The 18,878-nt window shown below is 42.7% G+C and overlaps 1 protein-coding gene across 1 annotated transcript in view; it reads left to right on the top strand.

Moving 5' to 3' along the window:
- The window catches only part of LOC144807718 (protein mono-ADP-ribosyltransferase PARP12-like), a 361,427-nt gene extending 343,982 nt beyond the window's left edge, over nt 1-17,445 (top strand). The window contains exons 11-12 of the mRNA XM_078673379.1: nt 5,307-5,458; nt 16,516-17,445. Of these exons, the coding sequence (XP_078529505.1) occupies nt 5,307-5,458; nt 16,516-17,009 (646 nt within the window). The 3' untranslated portion in view covers nt 17,010-17,445. The remainder of the gene's footprint in view (nt 1-5,306; nt 5,459-16,515) is intronic.
- The last annotated feature ends 1,433 nt before the right edge of the window (nt 17,446-18,878 follow it).

Below are 18,878 nucleotides of genomic sequence, written 5' to 3'. Positions count from 1 at the left end.
CCTATTACCATGAAGCTCAATTGGTATATGGTATGTTTTGTCTCATGCCAATGTATCGCCAAACTAGAAGTGGTATTATGAGTTCTAATCTTACTTTTATGCTCTATTATCCCGGTTTTGATTTTACACTGGGTTTTCCCGATATAAGCCTTTCCCCACGGACATTTGATACAATAAATTACATTTGTCACACTAACAGCCTGGAAGTGGAAGCATCGTTTTTTAGATCTATGAGAATGCTTAGATCAAAACATTTCTTCACCAACGTTGTCACAAGTGCAGATGAAAATGAAAACTCTTCATCAGTCCTATTCAAACCCAAGAGTACTTTTATACCGCCGGTTTCCCATAAGATGTTGGATACTTTTGAAACTATGGTCCATAAAGACATCCAAAAGTTGAAATTTAAAACCAAACAAGGTGAGAACCTGTGTACACATGACAGAAAAGCCTTATGGGCTATTGCACATAACCCTGAGATTACAGTACTACCAGCAGATAAGGGAGGAGCCTTAGTGGTCATGGATACATCTTTTTATATGCCTAAGGTCAATTTGCATCTATCTGATTATCAGACATATCTACTACTCTTTTCTGACCCCACAGTACAACTCCAAGGAATTTTGGGGGACATTTTCAGCAGGCATTACAAGAAGATTGGATTAATAAGGATCTTACGAACCATCAGTTTTGTCCAATAGTCTCTGATTGCGGGTCATTATTTGACCCCATAGGAAAATTCTTGGATTTTTATTTACAACAATTTGTACAAGGTTGGAAATCATATCTTAAGGATACCACACAGTTTCTGCTTAAATTACAACAACTTGAATTTGAAGCAGATCAAAATTACATCTTATGCACCAATGATGTCACTGCATTGTATACATCCATCCCACACCAAGCGGTTTGGAATCTGTTGAATGGGCTCTATTGCAGATGCATAACATTGGAATGAACAAGATTTTTATACTGCAATTGTTACAATTTTGTCTCCACCACAGTTATTTTCGAACATCAATATATCATGTCTAATCACACATGGTGGAACAACATCAAAATGTATTGTAGATACATTGATGATATTTTTATTATTTGATGAACTCTAAACAGTCTCTTGAAGGCATGCTCAATATGCTGAACTCATTTAAGCCACGCATACCACTTACCCACACAATTTGGGAGAATAGCATCCATTTTTTGGATGTATTAGTCACCAAATCTCCTGGAGGCACTGGATTAGATACCCAGATATATTCCAAGCCAACAGATCGTGATAATGCCCTTGCGTTTTCTAGTTTTCATCCTAGAAGTTTAATATATAATTTGCCATACCCCGAATTCACTTGTTTTAAACGGCTTTGTTCTAATATATGCATGACTAAAATCAAAGCATACAAGCAGCGGTATATGGAAAGGGTTTACCCCGAAGCAATTCTCCAAGATTGCATAGACAGGATACATAATAAAGAAAGAAGTGATCTGCTTCTTCAGCAGAGGAAACCTCTCCAGGATCGAATGGTTTTCATGTCCAAATATACGACCAGCTCATGGGACATTAAAAGGATCATCAATAATAGGTGGGAGTTATTGGTTAACGAACCGGACTTTAATGTTATATTCCAACATGTACCTTTGCATGTTTAAACTAGGGGCAGAAACTTACGTTTGTTCCTGTCACCTACTATTACAAAAGATGTTCTCACAGACTATCAGGGTACTAAGCCATGCCAGAATTGTATTGATTGTCATAATGTAATTAAAAGGGACACAATGACACATCCAATCACAGGCAGTAAGATACCATTGAACCACACCAGTGATTGCAATACCAGCAATGTAATTTATTGTATCAAATGTCCGTGTGGAAAGGCTTATATCGGGAAAACCCAGCGAAAAATCAAAACCAGGATAACGGAGCACAAAAGTAAGATCAGAACTCACAATACCACTTCCAGTTTGGTAATACATTGGCATGAGACAAAACATACCATATCCCAATGAGGTTCATGGTAATAGAAAAGGTAATATAAAAGGTGCCTGTTAGAAATGGATATGGCAGCAACAAACTATTGTTACAACGGGAGATTTATTGGATTACAAATGTGAGTACTATGATTCCCAAAGGGCTCAATGAGTTGTTTTTTATGAAAACACAATATTGCATGTGTTGAAATTGTAAACCATCTCTCCGGCTTTACACTATCATAGTTATGTTAACTGCATTTGGCTCATTTATGATTTATATCTTTTCATTTAAGCACTTCCGCTTGGGTGAAGGTTCTTCTAATACACAACACTATTTTTCTCAGACCATCTGATGTACCTATTTTGCAGAGAATTTTTTCAAATTTATTGGGTTGGAGGTATTACTGAAGACTCTGGCGAGTTATTATGTTTCGTATTCGTTTCAGATAGACGTTCTGTAGGTTAATTTGGGTTCATTATTCAGGTTTAAACAGTAATAGTCAGGGTTTATATTGTATTACTCTCCTTTTTTCGCATTTTAAATTCATGTCCCTAGGTTTCCTCTTCCAAGATGGGGGTCGTTTTCTCATCGATATGTGACTCTTTCGATTTTAGTCCATCTTTTCTTTCTTAAACCGAGGGTTAAAGCAACCAATAGGCACGTTGTTGATCTATCGTGGCATTCAGTAGTAAGAAACAGACGGGAAGTTAATGAAGGGCATCTACGGGTAAGGAGCTACAGTAGGGGGTTTAGAGTGTTCGTTGTTATCATCTTCGTGGGAGTAGCATTTTACTCAGATTGCATGGTTGCATTGCAGGTCGGCTGCATCAAAACATTGATTGAACAAAACGAAAACGCTAAGTTCTGGTGGAGAGCGGGGACAGAGGAAAGCCTTTGGCGTGTTTGCACCGGGGTTACTCTGGTGAGCTTGGTTTTTATTATTATAGATAGACGATAGGATTTGTAAGGCTTTTCGATCGTGTCATTAGTCTGACTAAATAGGCTTCTCGTGTTCTCTCGCTAAGTTTCACGACTTTCAGGGCGATTCCAATTTCAACCGGAAGGGCTCCGAACCATGTTCGGAGCTCTTCCGACCGAATCGATCAGTGCCGGCCAGGTTGCTTTCCGACAGAGCAATTCTGATGGGCTCGGTCGGAAAGGAATCCGACTCGGATTTCCGGATTGCGGACGACAGGCTCGTAGAAACCATCGTAGGAAATCCCTCAGTACTCCCCCAGTTGCCTCTTTACGACCGAGGGAGTACGATGGTAGCTTTTCACTGCCTTTTCGTGCCGGTCTGTCCGGCACGAAAAGGCAGGCGGAAGCTGTCTCTGAGGGCCCCCAGCAGGGCCCCCATGGATGTGAGGCCGCCGTTAATACCATTTGTGATATCACTTTTGGCTTTTAATTGTCAGATTTACAGATTGCTATATGGTATTCATCCACATAGTCAAATAATTGACACGATAAGTATCATGTACGCCATTCCCATTTTGTTTTATTTCCATACACGAGTGAGGTGATTGGCCTTCATTTCTATTTTTTATTTTTAAGGAAGCCGAGCATAGTTTTGATATTATGATGCTTTATATTGTTATTCCAATGATTATTATAATCAGTCATTGTTATTGGAATTTTGATGAGTTTTCCGCATACTATAATGCATCATTTTTTGTTATAGATTGGCCCCTGTCGAAGGGACTGGTTAGTCCTGAAATGCATTGGGCTCCAACAAGCAGGCCGTTGATCATTTGGATATCGAATGACTTCAACATAAAATGGATTGAAAAATAATGATGTAAACCAATTGAAAGATACATATGTGCTTGTATAATATTGAATTTGAATTGTTGATTATATTAGGTTGAATTTGTGGTTATGTATTCATTGCATTTGAAAATTAACACAAATTGCTTATTAAAAAGTGTTTAAAATAAAGAAGGTTTCCTTCAGTGAACAGTGCACAGCGAACCCGATTAAGTCATAGATTGTTCACACACGATCTGACAATGTGTGTTCCGCTGCTGCACCAGTATTCAATAACTGGATTACTCCAAAGTAGGATTATATTGCAAAGTTAAGGAGTGCACTCCCAATCCCATAACTCCTAACTAATAAAGGTGACACACCGAGGAACCGTAATGTATTTTGAATCTGGATCCCGCTTTGTCCAGTAGTTTTAATCAAGAACTCGCTTCTACCGCCAAGTCTTTGAGGAGGCCTGAGTCCGCCCTGGTGGTAATATCCTACTAGGGTGGTGAAAAGCAGATGATGATGAAGCATGACGCTATTAGACGTGTGAGGCTTCCTCTTCCATAAAGGATTGCTTTCCCATGTGGCTTGACAGAAGTCCTGTGATTTCCATTGTGTACCATTGTGCGCAATTGTTAAACACCTTCCTGAAATTTAGGGAACTATTTTCCTTGTGCTTTCTGCTGTCTTCTTTTTTGTTAGGGTCCCAAACCTTTGTGTGATGTGCTAGATAACTTAGAGGAACGGACGGTGGCCTATTCGTCCCCCTCTCTATTCTGTAAGTATAATACTTTAGAAATATATAATGGCATACAGGATTTCAGGGGTGGGATGGCACTATGTCAAACTGTTCGTAAGAAGGTACCCTCTGCTCTAAGAAAGTCACATAATTCCTCATATCGATAACAATACTATGTCGGTCCATGTGATAGGAGGGAAGGCAGTTTTAATTGGTTTTGGGTTTATCTTGCTGAAGTGACCAAGGTTTAAGAGATCTTGCAGACGTGATGAAGTATGATAGCAGTGACCATGAGCATAAAGGGCACCTGATAGCAGTTATTCAGGACTGGAAGGCAAATATCTCACAGTGGTAGCTGGTTGCTGCAAGGGGATGCCACTTTACCACACTGGAGGAATATGTGATCATAAAGGCTCCAATGTGGCAGAATATGTGAATGCATTGTACTATGCAGGTCAGATAGGTGACCCAGATGTGAGAGATGAGCATATGGAGGAGCATTATTGTGAGAAAGTTATCTTGCAACAGTAAAATGGTTAAGAGATTGAATAAAAAGTGGGTACCGCACAGTATCAGTGCAGCCACGGCCCGTAGCGGGGCCCGTAGCGCCTAGCACGCCCTGCATCGCAAAATGCGATGCAGGGCACGCTACGAAATTCATTTTATTTATTAAATTGTTTACTTACCTCCAATTATCCATATTCCGGTTTTTAGCAACCCCCACGCTGCCCCTCTCCCGCCCCGCCTCTCTGCCCCACGGAATTCCCTCCACGGGCCGCGGCTGTATCAGTGCATAGTATTGTTCTTCTCTTCATATGTAAAGAAACTTCAAATGTGTCTCTCTAGGCAAATGAAGAAAATGAAGACTGTGAACATGGAGAAGAATGTGCTGGAGAAGAATTTGTTCCACGGCACCGACACCTGCCATGTGGATACAATCTGTCGTGAAACTTTTGACTGGAGAATTTACGAAGTCCGTAAAATGATTTATGGAAAAGGTACGCATTTTGTAGGAAGAGTGTGGTATAGATTTCAAATAGGAGGTCTTTGAAATTCCTATTAAACCCCTGTATGTTAAGATGAACAGGAAAGGTATGAGTGAATCTTCTAATATGATAAAAAATAGATATTTCACTTTAAACCGATACCTTCTCCTCTCCTCAGGGAATCCTCCTCAGAGCTATATTAAATAATGAGATGCAGGGGAGATGTTCCATGAACTGATAGGAGACATGTAGTGTACAAACAGTAAGAGTGCACATCTGATCACACAAGAAAAATATTCTATGCCTAGCCGATTGTCCCTCTTTCCATACCCTCCAGACCACACTACACTCTTCCCAATGTAGTGTCACCACCTTTCTTTCGACACAACACTTCGCCTTTTCATTCTGTACTGTACACTTTTACTCCTCCAGGAGAGCTACATAATCATCTCCTCTACACTCCAGTACCATCTTACTGAACCTGTAGACCTGCACAATGTGCTGATAAGGTGACCCAACCTAACTTAGTAAAATCTCTCCTTAAACTTTTGGAGAAAGGGTTTAGTTATCCCGCAGCCTCCTCGGCTTCTCTCTCCATACCGGTTATGACTACAAAACCTTCTGACAAGGCGTTATCCACCCCAGCCTCATCACTGAGTATAGCGTGGGTCTTATCTGCAAGAGTAGTCATATCCAAGGACACCATATCACTTATCCACGGTCTTGTCTACAGAATGAAAGTTGATTTCAGTCAGAAGCACACTGCCCACATGCTTGTCTACAAACATCTTCCTAGTGGCTATTGTATTGCACAATAACAACATTTACATACTTATAGACTCCCACACATGGTTTGCCAATCTTGATTAGACCCAGACTAAGTCACTCCTCTCGAATGTGGGAGCCAGTAGCTTGCTCCAGCTTGTGGATAGACCCTCTTACGCAGTGAGACACACCCAGGACATCATCTTTTCAAGATGTAAACAATCAGTGGGATTGAGAAAATCTCCTGAAGTGGGTAGCTTTGTAACACCTTTGTCCTCAGAGTCCCTCCTTCACCTAAGCATCAATCCCTTACCTTTGGCAGCCTCCTGCGCGTAGCTTGCTACCAACAAACAAGTAAAGACAAGTAAGGACTACTTTTGGTAATTGCTGTTTCCTTCATTGCGCATAAAGCCTACTCTAGCAGTAACTCAGATATAGCCACTACTAGGAAATATCATCATCACACAGCATACTCTTTGGCCAGGGATTTCAACTTTGTAAAGTATTCAGGTGAGTATCAATTAGCATATCACATATCTCAGGGTTTGAAATCATGCATACATGACCCCAATGAAACCATATGACCTGACATTACAGGAAGTGGAAAGAATGATGTGCCATCAAAATGACGTCCATTAAAATATTAATAAATCCCCCATAAGAATGTTTGTAAATATTTCACTAACGTGTAATCAATTAATTGATGCATTCAAATCTCTTCAGGATAATTATGTCTAAATATGAACTTACATATATGTACTGTTTAGTTGTGGCATTTAGTCACAAGACAAGCTTCAGGCCTGCTTGTCAAAAGAAGGAAAAAGAGCTCAAAACAAGAACAATGGAGCAGAACATACTGAAGAGGGTCTAATATAAAAAGGATTGTAATGTTTTAAAGGTTGTTTTGCAAAGATGAGAAGTTGGAAAACAAAAAAAAATTTTTTGTTCCTAAGGAGCTTCAGATGTTGGGACTGCATACTAGGAAGCTTGACACAATGTCTTGGACTTCTTCATCTTTCTTCTCCTATCCTCACCCTAGTTAATGGCTGCCAAATCTTCACCCTTCCGTGCGTGGTTTTTCACCTTCCCACCGCTACCATGCAGTGACCATCAGACTCTAAACTATGCACGCTACTCCACACACTTCTGCCTCACTGCACCACACCACACAGAAAGAAAATTCTTCTGCGCTTACTGTACATTTTCATGCCCTTACACACACTCAATACTCACCGCAAAATGCGCACCCAAATTCCCACTCTCTCACAGTCCTGCAACCATTCACACAACACTTCACACTCGCATGCATGCTCCATAAAACCCGCTCACCCACCAAACACTCCACAGATATCTGGGACCTACTGCCCCTGACCTGCTTTTTTGTACAGAAATCTGACTGCATTTTTCATTGGCACCTGACATGGCGACAGCCATCCCCAATATTGACAGGCCAGACAGACTTCACAAGCCTGGAGGCGGAATCGCCATCAGCTGTACCAAATCCACAGACACATCATGCTCCAACTTGGAACACCTGTCATTTAAGCTACACATCACAGCCAACTTCACCATCTTTCATCTGCAGACCACCAGGACCTTGACCAACTTCACTGGCACTATCAGGGAATTCGTCACACCACTTAACCTCAATGCTAGCAACTACATCCTACGGAACAACCTAAACTTTTACCTGGAAGACCACACCAACCCTTACTCAAGGGCACTAATTGAAGACCATGGTAGCCTGGGCCTCACCCAATGAGTAAAGGGACCTACCCATGACACTGGACACCTTGAGGGCCCTATTTTTACCAACTTCAGCAACATCCTCCGAGTTGATTGGCCCCATCCTGGTCCCCTGGACAGACTACACTCTTGTCAACTTCAGCACCCTTTCCCAGTCCAAGACACACACCACCACCAGTCCACTAACAATGATTGGAACACCGCTCTCAATACCCACTGAACCGAACACAGCGACAGCCTCCCCAAAGCCCTCAAGAATTTCAACAAATTGATCACCTCCTATGCAGACACAGCAATACAACATCCAAACCTCAGGCTAGTTGTACATGGAGGAACTTAGACTGAAGAAACTGCACTGCAAACGACTGGAGCCCAAATGGAGAATTAGCCAGGACAGTTCAGACAGGAGCACATTCAAATCCACCCTAAGACACTACCATAAAACGTTCCGCTCTGGGGGACTGCATCAATGCCAGCAATAACAGAAGCATAGAAATCTATGGTGTCAAATATTTCACCTCACCATTGGCACCTCCAACTTGATGACCCTCTCACAGGACCACAGCAACAATCGTAATTCGTCAGCAACAAAATCAACACCAATATCAACAACTTTAGCCCACAACCGAACCCAAGAAACCTCACTAAACACTTCCCAGTCTTGTGCAAAGAACCAATGCTCACCCCTTGGCCCATATTCGCCCCAGAAAAAAACTGCCACTACCATGAAGTCTATCCACTCAGGGGCTGCATTTGACCCATGCCCCCACCATGTCGCATACTCTGGAGGACTGCAACCCAACAGGGCCATGCTTACACTTTTTATGAATGCCTCCACCTCTTCCCTGACCTTCCCAGATGCGTGGAAACAAACAACTCTCCTCCCATTGCTGAAGAAACCTGCGGACCATTGAACACTTGGCAACTACAGAATGATCTCCCTACTACCATTCTCGGCCAAGGTATTAAAGAAAATCATCTACAGACACCTCAGCAAATACTTTAATGACCACCACTCAATCTGGTTTCAGACCCAACCACAGCATGGAAACTCCCCTCATCGCTGCTACAGATGACGTACACATGACTCTGGACAGAGGAGTCATGGCGGCCCTCATCCTCCTGAGCCTTTCTGCAGCATTTGACACAGTCTCCCACCCCGTCCTCATTCAATGCCTGCATGACATTGAAATCCAAGGTCAAGATGGATCTGCTACTTCCGGAATACAGGCCTGCCAAGTATCACGCATCAGGTGTGACGCTAACGCATTTCAGGGTGGTGTTCCGCATCACCGCACTGAAATGCCTTGTCACGCATTTTAATGCCACTGTCGTCAAGTGCTGTACCAGCACTGAAACTGGCTACGCCAGGCTGCTAGCGCGAGTGCGCCAGCGTCTGTGACACCTGTGTGCCAGCTCTGCTGCTCCCCGGATTTGACAGCAGGCTCAGTAAACAGTTAATCATCTTGACTGCTACAATGTAACATCTTGCTGCTGCTGCATTGAAACTCCGCCCACCTCTATCTCTCTCCGGAACTCAAGGAAGGCCTCCCAGCATCCAGTAGGCAGGGACAGCCCTTCGCTGTTGCCCTGTACTTGTGGTGATCCTTACCATTTCGGAGGATGCCTGGCTCCTTACAGTCTGCAGGGCCCCTGACCACGCATGCAGGTTTTCCGCCTGCCTCGCGGGCCCATCTCCCACATGACGGGCCCGCATTGCAGGCTGTGGGGGCTCATGAGGCTGCAGTCGAGGAGACGGCGGCTGTAGGGCCCTGCAAAAAACCTTAAGTAACACCGCTCGATCGCCGGGCCACAAATCTGTCCGTGCTCAGGTCACCTAGGCGCAGATTGCGGCGGGTGTTGGGTCATGGCGGAGGAGCCACTTGACTTTGGTACACCGGGGGCGGTGGTTAGTCAGGTAGGCCCCAATGCCCCTCTTGAGGTGCTCCTGTTGATGGCCTGCCCCGTCCAGCCAACAAAATGAAGTAAGTGTGTCTAAGCGCTTTACTGGAAATGCGCTTCTATTAACAGTTGAAAGCTTCCTCTGTATTCGGATATGTTGCCTCATTGCACAGGGCCTCTGACTCTGCAGCACTTGCGCCTCACTTAGCAAGCTACTTCAGCATGCAGCAGAGAGGTGCTAGTACCGGTAGTCTTTGCCGTTTGCAATGAACGTTTGCTCTGCCTGCTTGAATTAACAGCTCAAGTTTTAAAGCTAAGTGGTATCTAGAAATGCTGTGCTGCCTCCAATAAAATATACTTACTTCATCGGATGTCTGTTGTGGGAGAAACGGTGCACCAGAGACTGCCATATGTTCATTATCCGGTATGAATGTTTCACTCAGGCTTGGAATTTTCTTTGCAATCTAATGTTTGTTGATATTAATTGTACCAAAACGCAAAAGTAAAGACACAGTGAATAAGTAGAAACCACCTTACTCCCAGCCATTACAACGGCACTAGGTTAGTGCCCTTCCAATTCTAGTGCTTTGCAGATGTTTTAAGACCGTCTTAGAGTTTTTTGTTGCTCAAATGGATGTAATTTCGGACATTTATATTTGCCCCTGGTCTTCATTGCTTGATTTTGCTCGTGAGAAAGTGTCACTCACAGTCTTTGAATTGTCACTCATAATTGCGCTGAAATTATGAAAATGTCACACATAGCAATCTGAAACCTCTATGCACTTTTCACTTGCTTTATTGTACCATTGGCTATTCAACTCGATTCAGGCACGTGGTGTCACATATTCCCATCCGTTTACCCTCACCTACATTATCTTGTGATTGTATTACACGTGGAATTTAGGATGATCTTTCAGCTATTTTGCTATCTTTAGTCTTAATCCATCATACCGGCTTGGTCCTATCCAGTCTTTCACCATCCGTTTGACTGCATCATTCTTTTCAGCATTTTTTCACCGCTGCCAACCCAAGACACATAATTCATCACGGTGGCAGGTTTAATCTTTACTATCGTTCTCTTAGGAGTGGTTTCCTAATGTTTTCTTTGCTATGTTGATTTTGCAGACATTCTACTCTGACGAAGGGCTTTATTATTGCATCGGGAGACAGGTTTCAATTGATGTGAGATCTACCCATCCATCTTTAAAGCATCTGTATCTGATACGAAGGATGAAATATTGATACAAGAATAAAAGTTCACCATGATATAAACTCACAGAAGACTTGTGATTACTCGTTAATACAAATCACTGCATCTTTTAGATTCCCAACTCAGCCGATTGGGGGCTCTTGGCCGTGCTCAGGGGGACACCTTCTAATCTAGGGGTCGCTACCTGCATCGATAATTTGTCACACTCACAGATCAGAGAGTGATACTCTTCAAGCATGCTACAACGTATCAATCAGTAGAACATTTCTAAAAAAGCTCTGCGTGTTCTACTACATCAACTAGACTGTCATAAATGCCAGTGTTGATAGTTAAGTGTCGGCAATGTCGGCACCATGCACCGTAAACTACTGGCTCATGTTAAGCACTAATCATCTGCTCTCACTATAGCAATGTCCTCTCCTATGCCAATGACCCACAACCCATTCTCTCTCTGATGGACAAAACGCCCAGTACCCGGATCGAATTTAATTTCTGCATGACTGATATCGCCCACTGGATGAAGACCAACTGCCTAAAGCTGAATACCGACAAGAACAAAATCGTGATCTTTGAGAAGAGCACATCACTGTGGGAATGACTGCACCTGGCGGCCAATAGAGCTAGGATCTGCACCCACCACTGTCGCTGAGAACTTCAGGATCATCGTCGACAGCAAACTCAACATTACCAGCCAACTGCCTTAAGCTCAACTCGGATAAGATGGAGGTACTCATCTTCGTAAACAACTCCCCCTAGGTTAACTCAGGGTGCCCACCACACCTGGCCTCACTCCTACTACCTCCAACCACTCTTGCAACCTCAGGATCATCCTGGACCGCCAACTAACCATGAAGAACACAGAAAACACTGTTTCCTCCTCCTGCTTTCGCACCCTTGCATGCTCCTCAAGATCTTTTTAAGGATCCCCACCTTCACAAGAAAAACAGGTACCCAAGCCCTCATCACCAGCCGCCTTGACTACCACACACTTGCTGCTGGTACCACCAAGCAACTACTCAACCACCTTCAGACCATTCAGAACACCACAGCAAGACTCGTCCTCAACCTCCCCAGGAGAGCGAGCACCACCTTCCACCTACAAAGCCCTCCACGTTTCCACTCCTGCCTACATCAACCACCACCTGACATTCCATCGACCCACCGTAGAGCTCTGCTCTTCCACCCACACCCTGGCCCACACCTCGCGCATCCATCAGAGTCAATGTGGTGGCCCGTCACTTGATGAATTCAGAAAAGGCTCAAGACATGGCTCTTCGATCGAGAACATTGGGACTTAGCACCTGGAGACTCCCCAGGGTGAAAAGCAGTGGTTTACAAGAGCTTCCTGATTGTCTGATTGAAGTAAATGCCATTACCACCTCATGCTTCCATACCCTGAAGATGCTGAGGAAGATTTACAAATGGCTCCCAATCAACACCTGGAAAACCATCACGCATGACCTGGTCACAAGCAAGCTGGACTGTGGGAGCACCTTCTATGCCGAGATCAACAAAAAACTCACCATAAGGCTGCAGACCATTCAGAACTTGGCAGCCAGAATCCCTCTCAGCCTTCCACGATGCACTCACACCACACCGCACATGAAGGAGCTACACTGGTTCCACATTCACAATTGAGCACAATTCAGACTCCTCACCCACACTTTCAAGGCACTATATAACACTGGCCCAGAATACCTCAACAATGGTATCTGCTTTCACAAACCTTCCAGACACCTCTGCTCATCTGGACTCCAACATTCACAAAACCAACGCATAGTGAAAACCAGATCTAGAAATCAAGCCTTCTCCTACATCCCTCCTAAAGCATGGAACGACCTGCCTCTACACATAAGAGCCTCCTTCTCACTACTTGAATTCCAAAAGTAGCTGAAGACCTGGCTTTTTGAGTAGTCCCACTAGGCCCCAGGTATGTCTAGACTCCCACCTACTCGGTGCCAGGATACCCTCCCAGGTGATAGTGCTAACTACAAATCTGCATAACACAGCACAGCACAGCACAAACTTGTGTTGCTTTTGCAATCGACTGGTTTCAAGATATGAAGGTTAGTGGACAGAGATAGACTTGAATGTACAACAAAGATTAAGTGTGTTTCCTACAACTAGGGGCACCAGTCACACAGCAGATGAACAATATGGTCAGATTTAATCTACCCAAAAATGAGACGGATCTAGAACGGCTATTTTTTGCACAAGCATTTCCTGCCTCGATGAGAGTCAAACTATTAGTTGGCGAAAACTATTCAATAGACACTGGGGTCCTCTGCATCAGTTGCCTTTTATTGGGCTTGGTTTTAGCAAGATTGAACGCTTGAAATGTTCGATGCTCAACTAATAATGGTGAAGAAAACTGTAAATCAGTCGATAGGAAATGTTACAATTAGATATAGACCACGAGGATTATAAGGTGTAGGATTCACATGTATTCAATACTAGTAGGAACTATATTTTAAGAGTGTCTGGGGTGGAGAAGCACAGACTTATGATTTAAAAGTACCACATGTAATGTATTTCTATCCAAACAAATCCATTTAGCAACATTAGGATAATGGAGACTGGGAAAAGAATCACTTTCCAACTTATACCATGCAGTTTGCATGCTACTCTTTCATGACAGTTGATAAGTACTGTGCTATATTATGATTGTACTTTATGAACTGTAAGCAACAAAAGGACCTCTGTGGCAGAAACCACTGAGCTATCCACATAAAATGCAGTTCTGTGAGCTGCATGGTAGACAGTCTTTGTGGTAGGCCTATTAACCCTCTGTGCTACTTGGATTAATGAAACCACCATACAAAATTTCTAGTAGCTCTCTGCTTCTTTTTTGCATAATGTATGCAGCAATCTAAGCATGAAAGTGTATTGTTTTGACGTGTACTGTGTGCTCCCTTGGGTCTGGACAAAACTAAACCTTTCTGAAGAGCTATAATAATAGTGAAACACGTTTCAGGGGTTGCTTTTTTTTCATTCCAGGTTGGCTTTGTTGGAATTTTACCAATCAAAAGTTGTAATACTGTGCCTGAAGTGGTAAAAGGCTTTTCTCATGTTGCAGCTCGGCATGGATGGCATTCTGCTAATCCTATGCTTCAAAACTTTGCTGTAGAAATGGAAAAAGACTTTGTCCATTTCTAGCTCGGTGTTGTTGGGATTGTGCTAATCCTATGCTTTAAAACCTTGCTAGAGAAACAGACATTTCAGGTGAGTGTGTTATTGGTGGTGTAGGGTGCTCTATACAGGAGCTGCTGCCACCTAAACTTGAGAACTGCCCAGAGTTCTCTGCTTCTTTTTTGCATAATTTATGTGGGACTCTAAGCCTGAAAGGATATTGTTTTTACTTATACTGGGTGCTCCCTTGTGTCTGGACAGAGCTAAACCTCTCTGAAGTGCTATAAGATAGCAAAACATGTGTCAGGGTTTGCTTTTATTCATTCCAGGTTGGATGGTATTTTACCAATCCAAAGCTGTAATACTGTGCCTGGTGTGGTAAAAGGCTTTTCCCACTTTACAGCTCAGCATGGATGCATTCTATTCTGCTGATCCTATGCTTAAAGACTTTGCTGTAGAAATGGCAAAATAATTTAGATTAGATGTACATAGGTAATGGTTTGCGATTACCAAATAGCACATTTTTGCCTATTTCTATTTGATAATCACAAACACCCATGCACAAATGTGTGTATTACACATTTTGTGATTCCCAGTGGGTTGTAAATAGACCTACCTCATGAATATTATTAAGGTAGGTTTCGGTTTGTGACCTATTGTGAATCGCAAAAATCACAGGTATTGTGGGGTACAGGGGTCAATAGATCACCATGTCTGTGCCTGCTTTTTAATAAAGCAATATAAAAAAATGCAGGACATTTTCCTTAAAGGAAAACGGGATGCATTTCAGAAAGAAAAATGTTAACTTTTCTTTTCATTTTTTATGAGTAGGCAGCGGTCTATGGAACCACTGCCTCCCTCCAAATATTTTTGACAAGCATTCACAAAGGGAAGGGGTACCTTGGCGACCCCTTTCAATTTGCAGATATGTTACCACCAACTTGAAGTTGGTGGTAAATTATGAATGTTTTGTGACCGCATTTCGGTTCCAAAAATTTCATACATACCACTCTAATTTGTTATCAGGATGGGGCGCACTAAACACGCCCCTTCCTAATACGGAATCGCAAATCCAAATTGGGCCTTTGTACATTCCAAAATGCTTTTTTGCATTTGCAAATGCCCCAATTCTGTGAATCGGGACATTTGCAAATGTAAACAAGCTTTGTACATCTGGCCCTTCTATCTCGGCATGGATAGCACTGTCTGTACTAATCCTATGCTTAAAAAGTCTGCTAGAAAAACAAACATTTGCAGTGAACAGATTCAGAGTGTCACTGGTGTTGTAGGGTGCTCTATACAGTAGCTGTTCTCTACTTAAATTTGGGAACTACCCAGAGTTATCTGCTTCTATTTTGCTTTCTGTTTCCCTCTACCCAGAGTTATCTGCTTCTATTTTGCTTTCTGTTTCCCTTGATCATCAAAACCATATCATTTAAACCACTTTCCAACTCCCCACATCCTTAGTTTCATTAGTTTTCCTACTTCTTAGTTTCATATTTAGCCAAGTTTATTGTGATTTTCTAAGCAGCACATTCCCACAACTAAAACCTGCCTGCAATGCACTTAATGTCAAGGACGCATCAGGGACAAAATTGCACTTCTCAGCACATATTAATAATCATTACATAGTCAATCATTGCAAGAATCTCTAGAATGGGAGAGGTAAAAAAGGATAGAGGGGCTTATATCAGCTCATCCATTGGAGCATGGTGAATGAAATGTAAATGTAGTAAATGTAAATGTAGTATACTTGTAAAGCGCACAGCTGCCCCAGCAACGGGGCGTCCCGGCGCTGTATAACTCTGGGGAACCCGTCCTGGCTTTCCCTGTGGGATAGTCCCTTGCTGAGAGTCCCCAAGGTGGAGCCAGGCATCCCCGGAATTGGTGAGGCCGTTGTGGAGATTAGGCAAGCTAATGCCCAGAGTTGCCGAGTGGAACCCCTGATTAGAGTAAGCACTGAAGCGAGAATTATCGAGTCCGCTGACCAAGGTCCACGACCCTGCCGCGTCGGGAATTGAACCCTGGTCCCGGGCCGACTTCTGCTCTCAGGCCTGCTGCCTCTAACCAGTGAGCCACACTACTCCACGTGTGAACTAGGATTCTGTCTCTGCAAATTAGTGCTGCATTAAAACCACGGTCAGATGATTTTTCTGGCATTTGCATGAACGAGTTTGCTGTTGTATTTTCTTCTAAAATAATTTTCCCAAAACATATTCCTCTGCTCATTGTACCTTTATTCTTGGACTCGAATTTAGGCGAGATTTGCAAAACTGCATATAACTAATGATAATGCCTCCTTGTTTTTCCTTCCTAGGGAGTTACTTCTCTAGAGATGCCTCTTATTCTCACCAGTACTGTCAATCCAGTTCCAGCAGGAAGTCTATGTTTCTGGCACGGGTTCTAGTTGGAGACTTTGTAAAGGGACTTGAACGCTACACCCGCCCTCCTCCTAAATCCATCAACCAGAGAATGGCTTACGACAGCTGTGTGGACAATGAGTATGACCCATCAATTTTTGTCATCTTCGAGAAGCTTCAAGTCTATCCCGACTACATTTTGGAATATAAAGAGAATGCATTGCAGAGCAATTCACAGGCATATCCAGAGAACTATGTAAATGACAAGACACAAGCATATGCACACGCCAATGTACAAGCCTATGAACCGACCAAAGAGCACAGCAAACCACAGGCATATTCCCAGATTTCTGGTCAGGCTAGGGCACACGCATACCCACAGTCCAATATACAGGGAAAGGAACAGAAAAAAGAAGTCAACAAAAATGAACGGAGCTGCTGCATCAGCTAAAGCAAGAATGAGATACCCATTGCTAATTGACAGTTTCTGATTGTGGATTGTGAAACAAATGATTTTACAAATAACAAAGTAGTTTAGATTTTAAAAGGACACTAATCAACCTGTCAATAATTTATTTTCTGTCTGCCATTAGCTTTTATATCTATTTGTAAATTATGACATAAATTAGCAGCACATAAGCTATAGACAATTGAATGTAGATGGAGCATTCTAATTATGTTTCTTTCACAAAACTGTATAGTAATATGTTGCTCTCTGTGGATGATGTCAGCAGTGATTTGATCAGGGATGTCAACAATTATGTAATTTGATATATCATCAGTGAAGTCTTCTGTGATGCCATTGATTATGACATGAGTGCAGCAGGGTGATCAGTATGGGTGAGCAGTAACTAGCAGCATTCATTAAAGCTGTAGAACATCAGAAATGTTGGCTTTTTATTTTTTATTTTACCATCTCCAATTTGAAGTTTCTTTTTTCCATTCTCCCCTCTAGTTTTGGAAACACTTCAATGATAAACAGTAAAAAAGGTTCTTTTCAGAACCACATTTTTTTGCCCTAAGATAGAAAATGACATGTTGTTTTTCAAAGTGGTACTGTTTGTGACACTATTAATGTTTTATAGCTGTGTGCAGGTCTGTATCCATGTATGTATGTGTTTCTGTTAGTGTAAGTGTCAATAAGGGCGAGTTTGAGGATTTTGAGGATACATGTGTGTGTTTGTATGTATGTGGCAGAGTGAATGTGAAGATGAGTGAATGTGAGAACCTTCATAGTGTGTGAGTATATGTTTGTGTATGTCTATAGTTGTGTGTGGTTCAATCTGTGCATGTGACTATATGTGGGGAGGTGTATGACTGTGTGCATGACTGAGAGTGTGGGTGGATGTAGTAGTATGTGTTTGGAGGTTTGTGGAAGTGAGTATGGATCAACTTGTGTGTGCGACTAGGTGGAAGTGTGTAGGTGTGTGTGACTAGGTGAAAGTGTGTCTGTGGATGTAGTTGTGTTTGTGGGTAAGGGAATTAGGTAGGCATGTATATTAATGTGTGTCACTGGATGTGTGGAAGTATATTTGTGCAAGTGAGTGTATGGGTGTGTGTGCGTGGCTGTAGTAGTGTGTTTGTGGGAGGGAATGTGTATGGAGGTGTATGCAAGTATGTGTGTATTTGTGTGTGACAACATGTGGAGGTGTCTGTGGTCCTGTGTGAGTGAGTGTGGGGTGTGTCTGCATGAGTGTGGTTGAGCATGTGTGTATAGGTGTGTATGTGAGTGTGTGTGTCATTCAACATATGGAGCTGTAAATATGTGTGAATGAGTGTGTTGGTGTTTGTGTGTGTGCGTGCACAGAAATGCGTGTGCAAGTATTTGTGTAGGGATGTGTGTGACTGAACTTGGGGTGCATGTGTGGATGTAGTTTTGTGTGTATGTTTGAAAGGAAATGTGTGTAGAGATGTGTAGGTGTGCATTTGAGTGTGTGTCTCTGAGTATGTGGAGGTGCATATGTGTGAATGGGTGTGTATGTATGTGAGTGAAAGTGTGTCATGAAATGTGTGGGGTGTGTGTGTGTGAGTATGTGTGTATGGATGTGTGTACAGGTATGTGTATGAGTGTGTGTGTCACTGAATGTGTGGAGGTGTATTTGTGTATGTGTGTGTCTGAGTGTTTGGTGTGTGTGTAGTAGAGTATGTGTGCCTGCAGAAATGTGTTTAGAGATGTATGCAATTGTGTGAGGGTGTGTGTAATGGATTATGTGTGGGTGTGTGTGACTGAGTGTGGGTGGGTGTTAGTGTAATTGTGTGTGTATGTGCATCTGTATATAAAGGGATGTGTGTAGGTGTGTGTGAGTGAGTGTGTCATTGA

The sequence above is a fragment of the Lissotriton helveticus genome, chromosome 1_1 (assembly GCF_964261635.1).
Source record: "Lissotriton helveticus chromosome 1_1, aLisHel1.1, whole genome shotgun sequence".
NCBI lineage: Eukaryota > Metazoa > Chordata > Amphibia > Caudata > Salamandridae > Lissotriton > Lissotriton helveticus.
This window is presented reverse-complemented; position numbering and strand designations above follow the sequence as displayed.